Source organism: Cyanidioschyzon merolae, chromosome 9 (assembly GCF_000091205.1).
Source record: "Cyanidioschyzon merolae strain 10D DNA, chromosome 9, complete genome".
Lineage (NCBI taxonomy): Eukaryota > Rhodophyta > Bangiophyceae > Cyanidiales > Cyanidiaceae > Cyanidioschyzon > Cyanidioschyzon merolae.
Window position 1 is genome coordinate 731,518 of NC_010135.1, and position 14,222 is coordinate 745,739.

The 14,222-nt window shown below is 53.7% G+C and overlaps 2 protein-coding genes and 1 non-coding gene across 3 annotated transcripts, besides 3 other annotated features; 1 reads left to right on the forward strand and 2 right to left on the reverse strand.

The window, feature by feature from the left end:
• The first annotated feature begins 281 nt into the window (after positions 1 to 281).
• Positions 282 to 2,507: a sequence feature (possible transcribed region).
• Positions 2,508 to 3,497: 990 nt separating this feature from the next.
• CYME_CMI278C (hypothetical protein) lies at positions 3,498 to 4,946 on the reverse strand (the record flags this gene model as incomplete). The annotated part of the gene is made up of 1 exon (XM_005536367.1): positions 3,498 to 4,946. The coding sequence occupies one exon, from the start codon at positions 4,944 to 4,946 to the stop codon at positions 3,498 to 3,500; it is 1,449 nt and encodes a 482-aa protein (XP_005536424.1).
• A 773-nt stretch (positions 4,947 to 5,719) lies between these two features.
• Positions 5,720 to 7,524: a sequence feature (repetitive element).
• A 1,624-nt stretch (positions 7,525 to 9,148) lies between these two features.
• CYME_CMI280T lies at positions 9,149 to 11,200 on the forward strand. Its single transcript, XR_002461338.1, has one exon. It is a non-coding gene; the product is annotated as a hypothetical transcript (transcript).
• Positions 10,509 to 11,222, reverse strand: CYME_CMI281C (cytochrome b6/f complex iron-sulfur subunit precursor; the record flags this gene model as incomplete). The annotated part of the gene is made up of 1 exon (XM_005536368.1): positions 10,509 to 11,222. One exon carries the CDS (start codon positions 11,220 to 11,222, stop codon positions 10,509 to 10,511), a length of 714 nt encoding a protein of 237 aa, XP_005536425.1.
• A 195-nt stretch (positions 11,223 to 11,417) lies between these two features.
• Positions 11,418 to 14,222: part of a sequence feature (repetitive element) that runs on past the window's edge.

Sequence of the window (14,222 nt, forward strand, 5' to 3'; positions counted from 1 at the left end):
GCCTATGCTTCGGATGTTCCGAACCCGAAAGCAACCTGTGCGCGATGTGGCACACAGTTGCCACGAACTCCGCCGCAGCAGCGGTACTGTTGCTGGAAACGCAACGTTCCGGGCGCTCCGCAGCCGCTCCGCCCGAAAAAGCGCCTGTCGCGAAGCGGCCTGGGCGGGACACGGGGGCAGCGTTTGATGTTCATTATTGTCTCATTTAATGCTGGTGGTGCATGGGGCGCGCTCCTCTGGAAACGTTCCCCCTACGTTTGTCCACTGGACGGTGTCGTTTCATGGGGTACCAAGTTGCTTCGCAAGTTGCTCGGCGTACAAGTATGCCCCTGGTGCGTGGATGCATTGCTTGAGGCGTTGACAGGAATCGAACAGAATCGAATCCTGCACTCAGTGTACGCTCCCGTCGACGGAGCGGGCGTGCACCCCTGGCGCTGCAGCTCGTCTGGCGTCGTCATCTACCAGCGAACGACGCGTCTTGCAGAACAGTTGCTTTCGCAACTCCTTTGGACAAGTTCGACGACGCACAAATCTTACCGCTGCACAAGCGATACAGGTGGCGAACGCTGCCCAGTCTCGTGGAATCGATGGAAAGCGCGTTTGCATATGCTATATGGACGCGCACGTAGGCTCAGCATGAAGCGTACAGAGCGTTGTCCTCTGCTCAACACGGCTCTCAGCGCGTTCACGCGAGTCCCGATACCGTTACGCCCCTTGTTGGCATGCCTGCTGGTGTCCGTCATTTCGGATTGCCGTTCAGACGGAGCGATGGAAACGTTGTGCAGCTTCATCTGCTTCCCGTTCAGGTCTTTGGCGGTATCACCGTGATCTAGGGATTCGACAAGCGCCATGACGCGGTTCAACCGCAGATCCACGCGTACCAGAAGGTGTTTCTCTTCGTCTGCGTTGAACAGTTTGCATTGAGTCTCGGTGCTCGACACGGAATCAATTTTTACGAAATGAATGCAGATTGAGATTCCATCGAACGCCATCATCCCGGTCCATTGCTTTCCATTTTCTCCGAGTAAACCAGAAACCTTGGAGGAGCTCTGCCTGTGCTCTTCTCGAAGGTTTTCAAATACGTCGTAGTTGCTCGCTGAGACGGGCTCCTTCTTCGCCTTGTCTTCGATTTGGCGCGGTTGCATACACGCATGCATGCGCTCGCTATACTCCATGTATGTTTGTATCGCTTGGCATGCAGAGGCACTGGATGACGGACGGTGCTGAAACGCGCATGTTCTGTCTATTGATCGACGATTCCTCAAGAATCCTGGTCATCTTCTCTGTCGCAAGCACGCCCACACATCAAAGCGCCTTTGCACGCGCTTTTCCACGCACGAGCAGAGAAACAACAGCGTAGTTCAGGGCTGCTGTATGTACTAAAGCACAGTTTGTCAAAGCACGATTTACAGACACACGGGATCGTGGATGCGAACGACTCTTCTATTGATCGGGCAGCGCGACCGTGGCGTTTTCCAACCCGATACGACGCCACTGACTGTATGCAAACAGGGAGAAAATCGGCCAGCGTAACCAGGAACGCAACGCCGATCTCAGCTGCAAACTCCTTCACCGCGTTTGATCGATGGAAAGCGACGTCATTGAAGAGCACCACATAAGAATTCGGGAAAGCGAAGCCAAGAAAAGTGCTTGGATGAAAAACGTGGTGTGAAACGAGCCTGTCCTTGTTGGCGATTCGCAGGCGACCAAACGATAGCATTGCGGCTTCAGTTCATGGTATCGGCGTGCTCGCACGTCTCCTCTTTGCGGAGAGCGGTTTGTCGCTCTTGGAGTGCCCACACACAGGTTTATGATTTTTCCGAATTCAATCTCATCGACTAAGACGGACATCTGTCCACCGTTGTTAAGGGCGCTCGGGTTTCCATACGTCGTCGATATTCTGTTGTTCGACGCGCGTCACTCTATCATAGAGATGATCGTTTCCCTTCATATATCCGTATCTTTTCGTTGCCGCTCGAATCAACTGTGCGAAAAAGTCCTAACCCGGGGGTTGTCTCATGGTATTCCTTAGAACACGTGTTGTGTGGAATATGTTGACGAGGAAACAGTCGTGCGGATAGCGTTTAAAAAACGTTGTTTTTCGTCTGCGTGCTGTTCAGGACAATACACAACAGACAGTTGGATACTCTACCTGTACAAGTAAGACTGTTGTTCCGAAATCTAGCAGAGACAGCATCGAGTCTCCATGCAATTGTTCTCCTATCAACATGATGCGATCGTTTTTTGTTTCATATCTGCGAGAAAAACAAACGACAGTGCAGGTTGGAACGAGTATGCCGCAACGCACCGCTCTGCATGTAACGCACTTGCTGTCCATCCATGTAGAGTCTCGTGCGTTTTCACGATGTGTAAGGGACTGGAGGCCTCCGCACCAACTCCACATTGCTCTACAGGTTCGCTTTTGTTTTCGCAACATCCAGAATGAGAATCCAGAGCACTTGGTTCACTTTTCTTTGTTGGTCCATCATAAAACATAACCCGAACGCTGAAGCCCCAGCGCCACGACTGTAAAGCGGCTAACCAGAGGTCATCCCGCAAACGAAAGCGATGGTGCCCGACGCCGACGCCAGCGATGGATCGTCTTCGAGTCTCGGGCTCAGCGCACGTCGAGTGTTTCAGCGGGCTGCAGAGCACACGCAAGAACGTAAAGCAGTATTTTCGGGTTAGCGCATCGAGCGGTCTGGCGTGATATACCCAGAAACGACACCCACACCCAGACGCCTTCCAGGGAAGCACCGCATACAATGATCCCGCCGAACGACACGATGCAGGTGCTGTCGTCGACCTTGGTCCTTGCTCACTGTTTTCCAATCAGCACTTTGTGCGACATGTCGCGTTTTATCGGGGACTAGGGAATCAGAGGCGCCAAGCTGCTGAGCTAGTCGCTGTTCGGAAAGAGGAACAGCTCCAGGTAGCGTCGTCTGCTGCGCGTGACGCGCCCGCGCTCGGCCTGCTGCTGGGAACAAGAGCCCTTGGCAGGTCGCGGAAAGCGTCCAAGTCCCTATTAGCACAGGCGTGAGCACAGCACACGCGAATGCATTGCCTCACGGAAAATACTGCCGTCCGACAGGTTCCCGGGTGCTGTCCTGTTGCTATACTGTCCATGCTGAAAGCCCCGCGGTGCCGTTCATGATGCTGCACACAGCCGACTATGACGATACCGAGCCAGGAAGCGTTGTCGTCGTCGTTGTCGTTGTCGTCTCCTGGGCACACTCGAGGTGCGCTGGTATACATCGCGCAGTTGCCAGCGTCATGGACTGAGCGTTACTGTCGCCACACAGGGTGCTCGCGACGGGCCTTGTATCTGAAAACATGAATGATTGGGGTTCGCGGGGGCCAGCGGCTACCAGCAGGAGCGCATTCTACATAGCTTCTCGACCTGAGCGATTCGATATACGGCACGTATCCGCGGCATGACTCGAGTGCCGGAGTTGCTGCCATTCACCTGGTTTTCATGAGCTAGAGGTGCGGCTACATTACGCGCTGCGCATTGCCTCGGTCGCAACGGGTGTTTGCCGGGCCCCAGTTCGGACCACGAGACGACCATCTGCAGAGAGGGAGGCCAGCATGGCGTTTCGCGCAGCATCGTGCCATGCAAGCGCCACAATAAGGTCATCGTGGTCTCGAGCGCTCTCTTCAAATGTAAAACCTTCGCAAAAGATCGTCGGGGCATCGTTGTCGCTGCGCACCTGATCGCCATCAACAGCGCCTGTCCTGTCTAATGATGAAATGGACGGCGTTGCTGCTGACACGGCTGTCTGTAGACGGCCTCGCCAAGTAGAGACCACTGGCTCTTCATTCGCACCGTACGCAGCAACCGCTACGCGTATGCTCGAATCTAACGCTTCTAGTGCGATTGCAGAGGCAAAGACGCTCCATGGTGCGCGATCACCAACGGCAGAACCAGCGAGCTGCTGAACTTGGCCTCGGAGGAGATCCAAAAACAGCAGGACGCCATCGTCCGTGGAGGCAACAATGCCCCCGGACTGCTGCGGCATGCGTGCGGCTGCCAGCACAGTGCTGCTCAAGCCGTGTGGAGTCGTCGACTGCAACGCATGGAGTCGCAGGGCCTCGTTGTCGGTATCGCACGGGAGGAGCTCGTAGGCTCTCTGGGCCAGGGACCCACATTCCGCGGCTTTCTTTCGTGATGATGTCGAGGAAGCAGCATGGAGCTCGAACTGGCCGGCGATCGACTGTTGTCTGCGGTCAAACAGTAGCAGCGCGCCGCTGGTGTGTGCAGCGAACACCAGCCCAGGCGCTTGCTCGTCGACAAAGCAGGCGCAGGTCCAGTGTAATGCGGCAAGCTGGTGTCGGCCCGTATAGATCATTCTAGGGATATGTGGTACGCTCCAGACACACTGGGTCTGCAGGGTGTTTGCGTCGAGTAGTTGTAGCGTGTGTGCCAGGCCTAGCACGACGCTTTCGCCGGTGAGCGCCACATCCATCGCTTGAAGCGTTTCCGGATGTGGAAGTTCCGCGTTCGGCACTGGCTCCGGATTGCTCACAATGACATGCTGTTTCGCAGCCTCTCCGAAGCAGCCGAGGGCATCTTCTAGTCGAGGTAGCCGAACGGCCTCCAAGGCCGGTTTTCCACGCTCGGCATCCTGGCCAGCGCAGTAGACAACGGGACCCAAGCCACGAGCCAACAACGCTATCTGTGCTGTTTGCTCGATCGGTAACGCTGCCACAAAGTGCAAGTCTTTCTTTTCAGGTGCAAACTCGACGAGTAACAGTTCACTGCGTGCACTCGAGGAGAGCCCGCTTCTGTACGCGGGTGTCTGTGTCGCGGGCCTGCCGCCCGACGCTACCACGAAACGCACTCTGTTCCGAGCCGCGTCAGACAGCTGCCCTGTACTCCCTGTGAAGACCGGAAGAATGCCGCGGGCGGGTTGTTTGATCCCGATCGCAGCCGAAGCTGTCTCCATGGTGCACGAGGGAGAGGTTCCTGGTGTTCTCTCTGCACTCAGGACACCAGCATGGTGCAGCTAGATCCTGTTGCTGGTGAAGCGTGCCACGAGCAGCGCACCGTTCAAGCGCAGCGTGCTCGATGCGAAAGCACTGGTAGCTCGCTGGGCGTGTCGGTCGTCCCAGTCGTAGCGTTTTCGCGCACCAGCGGATGAGTTGCAGTGAAGGAGTAGAGCGGCATAGGGTCGAGGCCAGCGGGTACGTCGAAGCTGTCCCAGTACGAATAGTCCATAAAAGTATAGCATCCAATCAACCCTCCGTTCGCCTGAAGCGTACCATGTCCGTTGCTACCCTCTGTCTTCCGTTTCGATGGTACTCCATCCCCAGGTATCGGTAACCAAATGCTTTTTCGCGGTTTATAGAAGAAGCGTTCCGAGCGCGTTGATTTTGAGAAATAAAGAATCTGAGGGAAAAGTATGAAGGCGTGGATTTCGGGTACCCGGTGTCGTCAGGCGCCGGAAATAAACGAACAAAACATCGTATTGCTGCCGACAATCGAGCGATGAAGAGCAATTGACGAAAAATAGAAGACGGTTGGAGATAGGGGAGAAAAGGTGTTTGTAAGACGGGACGATGACGAGAGTGTAGTGGTTCAGAAGGGCACGAATGCGAGGAATCCTTGCAGCAGTGCATTCAACAAGAGGCAACAAACGCAAGGAGTTTGTGAACTCGTGGCCTTCTTGCCATTTCCTTTTCGGTTAGCGCTACGTGCTTTCCTATCTCCCAAGCGGGTCGCTGGCAATTTCCCATCTCGATCCTCTGGAGTTTACAGCCCAGTTCGTGGTGTGTGATTACGATGTCCGGAACTCATCTATCGGTATGGTCACGAAACCGTCTGCGCACTCCTTGCACGTTCTTGTCGACGGTGCTGGTATGCTCTCTCTTTGGGTCACCCGCCGTCCTGCTCCATACGTTACCACGAGCCTCTGACTCTTGTCCTCCTTGAGGACGCTCAACTCATTGAAAAAGCTGGTCAACGCATGCTCCCTTCCCACAATACAAGCTCAAACACAGACGAGCTCACGGAAGTTTGGTGTACGCTTTCCACAGCGCCTCGTCATGCGCAGCTTGAGTGTCCATGACCTCTGGAAAATCTTGAAAATCCGCATGTCGGATCGTCACCTCGCTCATAGCTTCCCTGTGATCCTTCATTCCTGCATTCCATGTCTCAATTTTCTTCCCTGCATTCATGATTCCCGATTCTCGATAGTATCTCGCGCTCGAGAGCCTCAAAAGTCGCATATCTCTCTGACGTACTCTACCCTCAGTATCATCTTCCGCACGCTTGGGTACAGCGATGGTAATGATGTTCGTGTTGCCGGGGTCCGCGCCGACGACAAAGTCGTTCTCCTGCACCTTGTTCGTCGTAGGACACGCCTTCTTGTTATCTTCGTGCTCCGCCGACGGCGATATCGAGGACGAAACAGGACGAGCTGCCTTCAACTGCCGATCGTGAACACACTAGGATACTCCATCGGTTTCGATGATGCCCGTGAATACCGTTTTCTTGCTCGTTTCGAGACGCTCGAAATCGAAGATATTCTTCCAGGGCTTCTCGCGGTTTTCACCGGTGAACCCTGTCTTCCTTACATCGAACCCCCGGACAGATCTCCTTCATGATGCCGTAGAGGACTCCGGCGTCGATCGTTCCAAAATCGAACTTGATGATGCATAATGGAACGACGTTGAAGCGCTTCCCCATTAGGGTCGCCCACCGTTTCAACGACTCTTCGTTTGCTTCCACACCGTGCTCCATATCCGCCTCGGGATCGAGTTGTCGGTCCAGAAACACGAAATATCGCACGACGAGGCGATCGTGTCTTTCCTTGATGTTTTTCAACTCTGATATCTTTTCTGCTGGATTCGGCATCCCCAGCACCGCACGGTGCTCTCCTATAACCGCACGGATGACAGAAGCTTCGCTCGTGCTCTCGTTCGACGCCTTCGCTCCGACGAATTCGATCTCATCTTCATTCTGACTATCGTTCGCGATGCCATTGATGATGGCCTTTGTCGCTCTGCAAGAGGGGCCCGCGTCCAGCGCAGACACGGCGCGTATCATGAAATGTTCGAGGTTCACGGTCATGCGGTTCTTCAGGTTCTCGTGGTGCTTCATTGCCCCGTATTCGTAAATATCCGCGTCACCCTTGTATCGAGTACCGTTGGAGCGGTATTTCGCGAAGTTTTCGTGGAGGGCATACATTCGCGCATTTCTCCTCGACGTTTCCCGCGTGCCAATCATCAGATGACGAATACAGGTCTTGTCGAAAAATTCTTCCGGAACCTCGACTGTTTTGGTGTCCATCACGTCGCGATACATATCTCTCGCGATATGCATCAGTGCTACAGCAGCGAAAAGAACACGCATAGAGTGCGACTCGAAACGGGGTCTGATGGCGTCTCGCAACTTCTGCCTACGTGGATCCTCGATATGTTTGAGAAGACAGGCTTTCACCAGCATCTCGTGGTACTGTCGTCTTTCGTGCAGCTTTTGACGTAGGGCCTCGCCCTTTTGCTTCTTCGTCCTGTTTCGTTCCTATCCCATTAGCACTGTTTGTCGTTTTTCTCCGCCTGCCGGTAGCAAGGGCCCTTCAGGATCCCCGACTTGCACCCGCATAGCTTTGCTTTGGCGTTTTTATTTCGTCAAAACGACCGCACGTCTTTTTGGCCTTAGATGAGGGCTTTCTCGGAGGGAGCGTGGCTTTCGCAAGAAAAACGACATGTGCCCCGATGTGTTACCGAGTAATGAACGCTCAGCGTTTCGCCCGGGGGAGCGATCATCACGTTTCACGATAGAAAACACTCCTACAATGCGCTTGAACCACGGAGCGCACAGACGAACAAAAATCACCCCTACCCCGATAGAATCGGCAAAAAGCTCGAACGCAAGCGATATGGTGATATGCCACGTTGCCCAATAGAAGGACGTCGCCAGACGTCCGGTAAAAGTCTTCAATGCTTGGACAAATTGGTTGGTGCTGTTGCATGTGTCTTTTCTACAAGTGAAACTGAGGCCACCAAATAAATCTTCTAAAGCTATAATAGATGATGATTTCGTCGTTCTCTTCGAGCTCGATCGAACGTACAACGGGCGTCCTTCACCTCGAATACCCATTGACGCTCCGAGCGTGCCTTGCGAAGCAAGTTTCATCAACTGAACAAACAAACTGACGATCCGGTGGTTCCTATCGATCGTGACGTTCCAGGGACTCTGTTATTGCGATTTGGATGGAAGATGCCATTGCTTGAACGATGACTCTTTTTGAGATTGTATCCCAGTGTTTTCAGGATCATAGGCGCGACTTGGTGAGAAACAGAGACGCCTGTGGCGACTATGATCGTCGCTGTTGCTTTCCGAAAATGGTGATCAACGGATCGTTTTCTAAGATCGACTGCAAGCGACCTCTATGAATATCGATCTCTGGCACGGAGTGCATCTACATTTTTCTTATAGTTTTCGCCAACCATCTGAGTACGTCGGTATGACTGTCCTAAACGAGGAATGCAGTCCTCCTTGGACTGTTCAGAAATGAATGTAAATGCTACATGCAAATCATCTACGATCTACACTATGCATTGCATTGCGATTTCGATCTCCTAGACATCGCAGCGGAAGTGAAACAGAATTTAGTACAAAGACTACAAGAACGGAAACCTCGGGCCTCTTTGATGGTAGCGTTCACGCATCCGATAGATGCCAATATGACACATCTGGTGAAAAAGCAGCTAAACATTCGCGTCGATTCGTTTTCTGGGTCTGTTCAGGGCATGGTGCTGGCATGTGCGTGCTGGCACTCACCAGCACTCACTGAACGTTGCTTTGCAGTCGCGAAATGCGAAAGCATCCCGCTCCAACGCGAGTTCGCGGTGATGAACTTGTCTTCAGCATCGCTTCCAAAGTCCGAATGCGACCAGCAAATGCCTCTTCATGGGAAGCTTGCGGCAAATACCATTTCAGTTTGACATGGATGAATTCGTGCTCGACATTTCACGAGTGCAGCGCAAGAGGTCAATTCACTGTCCGCTTACACCTGTGCATGCGACGGCAACATAGAAACCGCAAACGAGTGCTCTGCATTCATTGGAAATACCCTGCAGCATAGGCATCTGGATCCCATCCAATCGTTCAGAGCGCTTTTCCGCACGGCGCTGCTGAGGGCGCACTGATCCGTAAAACGCTTGGGATGTTTCGGAAGACATCTCGCTGCCTTTCGAGTCGAGCTTGTTGCGAGAGGAAAACCCAGCAGCCGGGGGACGTGCACGAGTTGCGTTTTTGCTATGAGCGCTGCGCGATCGTCATCGACGAGCATGGTGAGTCCGGCAGCGCCGGCGGACCCCTGTGCTAGGCTCAGGGAGGAGGCGCTGCGCTGCTTCGGGGAAGCCAAGCGCCAGCCTGGGGCACACGATACCTGTCGCGAAAAGAAAGAGTGCTATCGACGCTGTCGTGACCTTTGGCTGGCCGAAATACGCAAGGCACGACGTGGAGAGCGACTTCCGAACCCGGCGGTGACGGGCCAAACGCCGGACACCAGCTAAACCTCGCTCTGGGTGGTAATCGTCCGCAACCTGTGCGGCCGACTGGGATGATTTCCACGTTGAAAGCACCTTTGGACTTTGTTGGCTTTTTGGGGAGTCTTCGCAGATCAGAGCTGTTGTCGTCGAGGTTACCCGCGGCCGCCTGCTCGCTGGTCGGCACTCGAGTCTGGGGCAGCCTGGTGCAGGCGACGTGCTGCGTTCGCTACAAGCAGCGCGTTCTGCGGTATCCGGAACTTTGTTATTCCAAGACCTCTTTTGGAGCGCAAGGCGCCACAAGCGGTAACGAGCATCCAGTAGCAAGCAAGCAAGCTGGCAGAGACGCGCCCCCGATAAAGTGCACGTGTGCAAGTATGCCTGCAGCGCTGCCGTCGACAACGGACTTGTCTCTGTGCAGCCAGTGCATGATACCGATATGCGTCCGTTCACGCTTCGTCTGCATCAGGCCAGCAACTGGTCTGATGATATTCTCCAGGCAGCGATTGAGATGAACCTGTCGTGGGGCTGTCTGTTTATGGAAGCGCGCCATGTAGGTATACCTTGTCAAGAGTTGGTCGTGGGAACAAGGACGCCTCTCCATTCCGTCGTTTTGCGTCTCGTGTAGTACTCGAATCCGATATCCACCGGTGCATCCAAGGCGCTACGTTCAATGCCGTGGAGCGTGACCTCGAGACACTGCCGGGTTCCCGCTTCGTGCGTGCCCTTCCTGAGACTGTTTCGCACCGCGTTTCAACATGTATTCGGAAAGGACGCGTCTTTAGCGCTGCTCCTCGGTTCCATCCATCACAGTCTGGTCGTGAACAGACGCGTCGAACGTGCGCAGCAGAAACGGGAACCCCGAAAACGTCTCGTTACGAGGCCGTCTCCGCTGGCCCACAGGCCGTATGATCGCGCATTGCACTACGACCAAGTCAAGCTAAAAGCATGTCGTTTACCATTCGAGGTCTGTGCGACCGCGCGCTCCAACACGTTAGGTTTTTTAGAGAACATCACTTCCACCACGGATTCTCACCAGTTCGAAAGTCGGTCTCCTTCCAGGGTTTGATCTCTACGAACCCGTCATCATCCACTTCGGTATGTGCCAGAGCGAGCGACAGCGGAGCCGGACCGCGCACCACCTTCCCTGTACGATCGTACTGCGAACCATGGCACGGGCAAATGAACTTGTTCTGTGCTGCGTTCCAAGGCACCACGCAGCCAAGGTGCGTGCAAACAGCATTCAGTGCGTAGGTTTCGAGCTCGCCGGCGTCGTTCACAACAAGATACGTGGGCTCCCCGTTTAGGCCCTGCACAAGGTCACGAGAGCCGGGGGGATGCGTCTTCAGATAATCCTCCTTCTTGATAGGCGTCCCGAGGGCGTCCTTTGCAATCACACCGCCTGAGCCTTTGTTCTTCAGTGGCGGCACGAAGAAGCTGGCGTACGTGCCAAGCATGATGCTTGCTGGGAGTCCAACTGAACCCACTAGAATGAGGTTCAGCAGCGTGCGCTTCCCCATATCTGGGATGTAGTCGTCATCGGATCCCGAGGAGCCGCCACCGCTGCCGCTCCCTCCACGCGCGTCATCAACTGTACTCGGCCGCGCAAACGTCATGCGCAGCGCCACGCGCTTCCTGCCCAGCGTTGTAGGCTGGCGTTCGACTGCACCAGGATGACACCGAGACACCGTTCTAAACGTAATGCTATTTGTTGTAAGCACGAACATTAGCCAGAGTTATAAACAAAAACGAACCTACAAGTTGAACTCGTAGAAGAACGCAAACGTTCACACACAACACGAACAAGCAACTCGCCTTGTGATCGTCGACGATGGACGGCAGCGTGCTCGCGATGCAGGGCTTCGGGGGCGCGCGGCGTTGGACGCTACCGCCGCCGATGGCGACGCTATAGACGCTGCCGCGTTTTCGCTCGATGTGCCTGCGCTGGAAAAAAGGAACGCTGCTATCGCTTTGAGAGACAGCAACATCTGGGTATCACTGTGGTAAATGAAGGCCAGCCACTTACTTTGAGTGTAGTACTAGCAACGAATGGTCCCGTAGCTGAGCCCCAGTGCTCGCGAGTGGCCAGTGAACTCATACTCTACCTTCTAGGTGGAAGGTCCAGTGAACGAGATGCGCACACGGGACCAGTGTTACGCGCACCTACTCACTGGTGGGTGGCAAGCACAAGCCCGAGTCGCCAACCGAGGGCGACGCTTTCCGTGTACGATCACGCAGGAGAGAGGCGGCTCCCAGGATTCATCGTAACAGCCAAGTTTCTCCAACGTGTTGTGCAGCGAAAGCAAGTTTTGCATCCGCAGGCTGTCCGAGCGCAAACTGACGACGAGACCCGATTCTTTGTCGAGTGAAGCACGCCTCGAGCAGACGCCGTCTGTGGTACGGCAACGCCGTTCTGTTTCTGTGCTACGACAGCACCGGCGCTACAAGCGCTATTGAGGCGGATGTTCACGGGCAGGCACTCGGCGCCCGATAGCACGTCTGAAACGCCAGTACATCCGAGACGAAGTATGGATTATGAAACTTGGACGTAAGGCGTGGAATGACGAAAGTTTCACCGCGCGCAGGCTCCAAGCGCACAGAGTCGCGGCACGCTCGCCTGTGTGAGAAGTTTTCACATGGAACAAAATCCGCTGCCTTTGCTGTTGCCGCTGATTGTTCTCCAATGACAAAACATTTACATGGTATTTGGATTCCAGATAGCGAGATGGATAGGTACTGGTGATCGAAAAAGTGTCCATCGTGATGCACTCTACCTCCATGCCCCATTACTTATACTTACTTTCGGATGTACTGATCGTTTTGTGCGTTCTGTAGTGCGCCGAGTGCCTGCTTTGAGCAACCGCCTTAGCGCCTAAACTGCTGAAGCAGATACTGCACGGAGATAGAACGGCGTTGCCATACCACTGAGGGCGCCGGATCGATGAACGCTTCACCTGATACAGCGTTGGAATGCACAATAATTCTGGGAGCCTGTAGGCTAAACAGACACAACTACTGCCTGCGAAAGCGCGAACCGATATATTAGGAGTCTACTGCGATCCGGGCGACGACCAAACACAGCATCCCGCGTCTAGTCCCAGAATGAACTGCGTTGCGGACGAGCTGCTCAGGTCTCGCCACAGCGCCCGCTACTGGGGGGAGCACGAAGCACGAGTCTGGGAGACTCGTCCTGCTCGCGGGACTTTTCGCCTAGAGGGAGGATTCTTCAGAATATGGAAACCTTTTTCCCCGTTTTCAAAGTTTATCGTAGAACGGGAGAGAAATTGCTGTATCGTTGCTCGCTAGTCGTGAGTCTCTCTTCTTTGTTCTACATAGTGCTGTCGATTTGCGCACCAGGGAGATCTGTCAGTTTCGAGTCACGACGCGTATGCTGCCGTTGAAGGGAAACGCGATCCTGATCAATAGCGTGCTGCTCTAATGTGCAAGTTGTACTTGCGTTAAAGACGTAGCAAAGTACAGTTCTTCAGTTCATTTGTGTCTCAAACCTCAAACAAGTGTATTCAACTGTTTTTTCGCAGTATATAACTGAAGCGTTCAAAGTCCGTTACAAAAGATAAAAAAGGAAAGTTATGGAAAAGGAAGTGGAGGATCCTGGAGGCCCAGTGTGGCTGGCCGCCAGAAAAAAAAACAAAAAAATAGTGCCGAGTCCAGAAGAAAACGAAGCGAGAAAGAAGCAAAATGGGGGCCCTACGTCGAAGGCTGCAAGAAAGACGTCTGTACAACGAGACGGTGGTGAAAGCCTGTCTTCGTAAACATACCAAGGATCCGTACAAGGCAAAGTTGCGAGGCGCTATCAGAAACCGTGTCGGGTTGTAATCCATAACGATTATAAAGGGGTCGTCAGTACGAATGCATTTGGCGAGGGAGATGTACGAAGACGTGACGCACGTGGAAACAGTCGAGGTTCTGGTCGAGTTTTTCGACAAGACCTCTATTCGTCACCTGATGCTTGGTACGGGGGAATCGTCGACAAAGAAAGAGCTAGTGCATGCCCTCCACGAAAACTTCGCAGAATTCCGCTTCGAGGGAACTCGATACAAGGGTGACGGAAATATTTACACATGCGGGGTGATGAAGTACATCACGAACCTGAGGAACCATTTGACTATGAACCCGGAGCGTTTCATGATACGCACCGTCTTTGCGCTGTACTCGGGCCTGTCTCGCAAAGGAGTATGGGCGATTACCAATGGCATCACGAACGATCGCAAGCATGATGAGATCGAATTCGTCGACAGGAAGGCGTCACGCAGGAGAAGGTTTAAAACTTCTGTCATCCGTGCGGTTATACAAGAGCACCGCGCAGTCTTGGGGTTGGCGAATTCAATAGAAAACATATCAGAGTTGGAAAAAGATAAGGAAAGATACGATCGCCTCATTCTGCGCTATTTAGTGTTCTTAGACCGAGAACTCGAACGCAAGGCAGAGGTGAAGCTGAGTGAGGAAAAAATGAAGAGTGGAGGAGACGGAAGGCTGACCTAATGGGGAAGCGCTTTAACGGCGTTCCGTTGTGCAACACCAAGTCACATTTCGTGAGTATCGACTCCAGACTCTTTTACGGCATCACGAAGGAGATCAGTCCCGACTTCAATGTTAGCAGGGAGGACTTCACCGGCGAAAACCGGGAGACGTGCGGTAAGAAAAGTATCTTCTATTTCAAACGTCTGAAAGTGAGCAAACAAAAGATATTCACTGGGATGATCGAA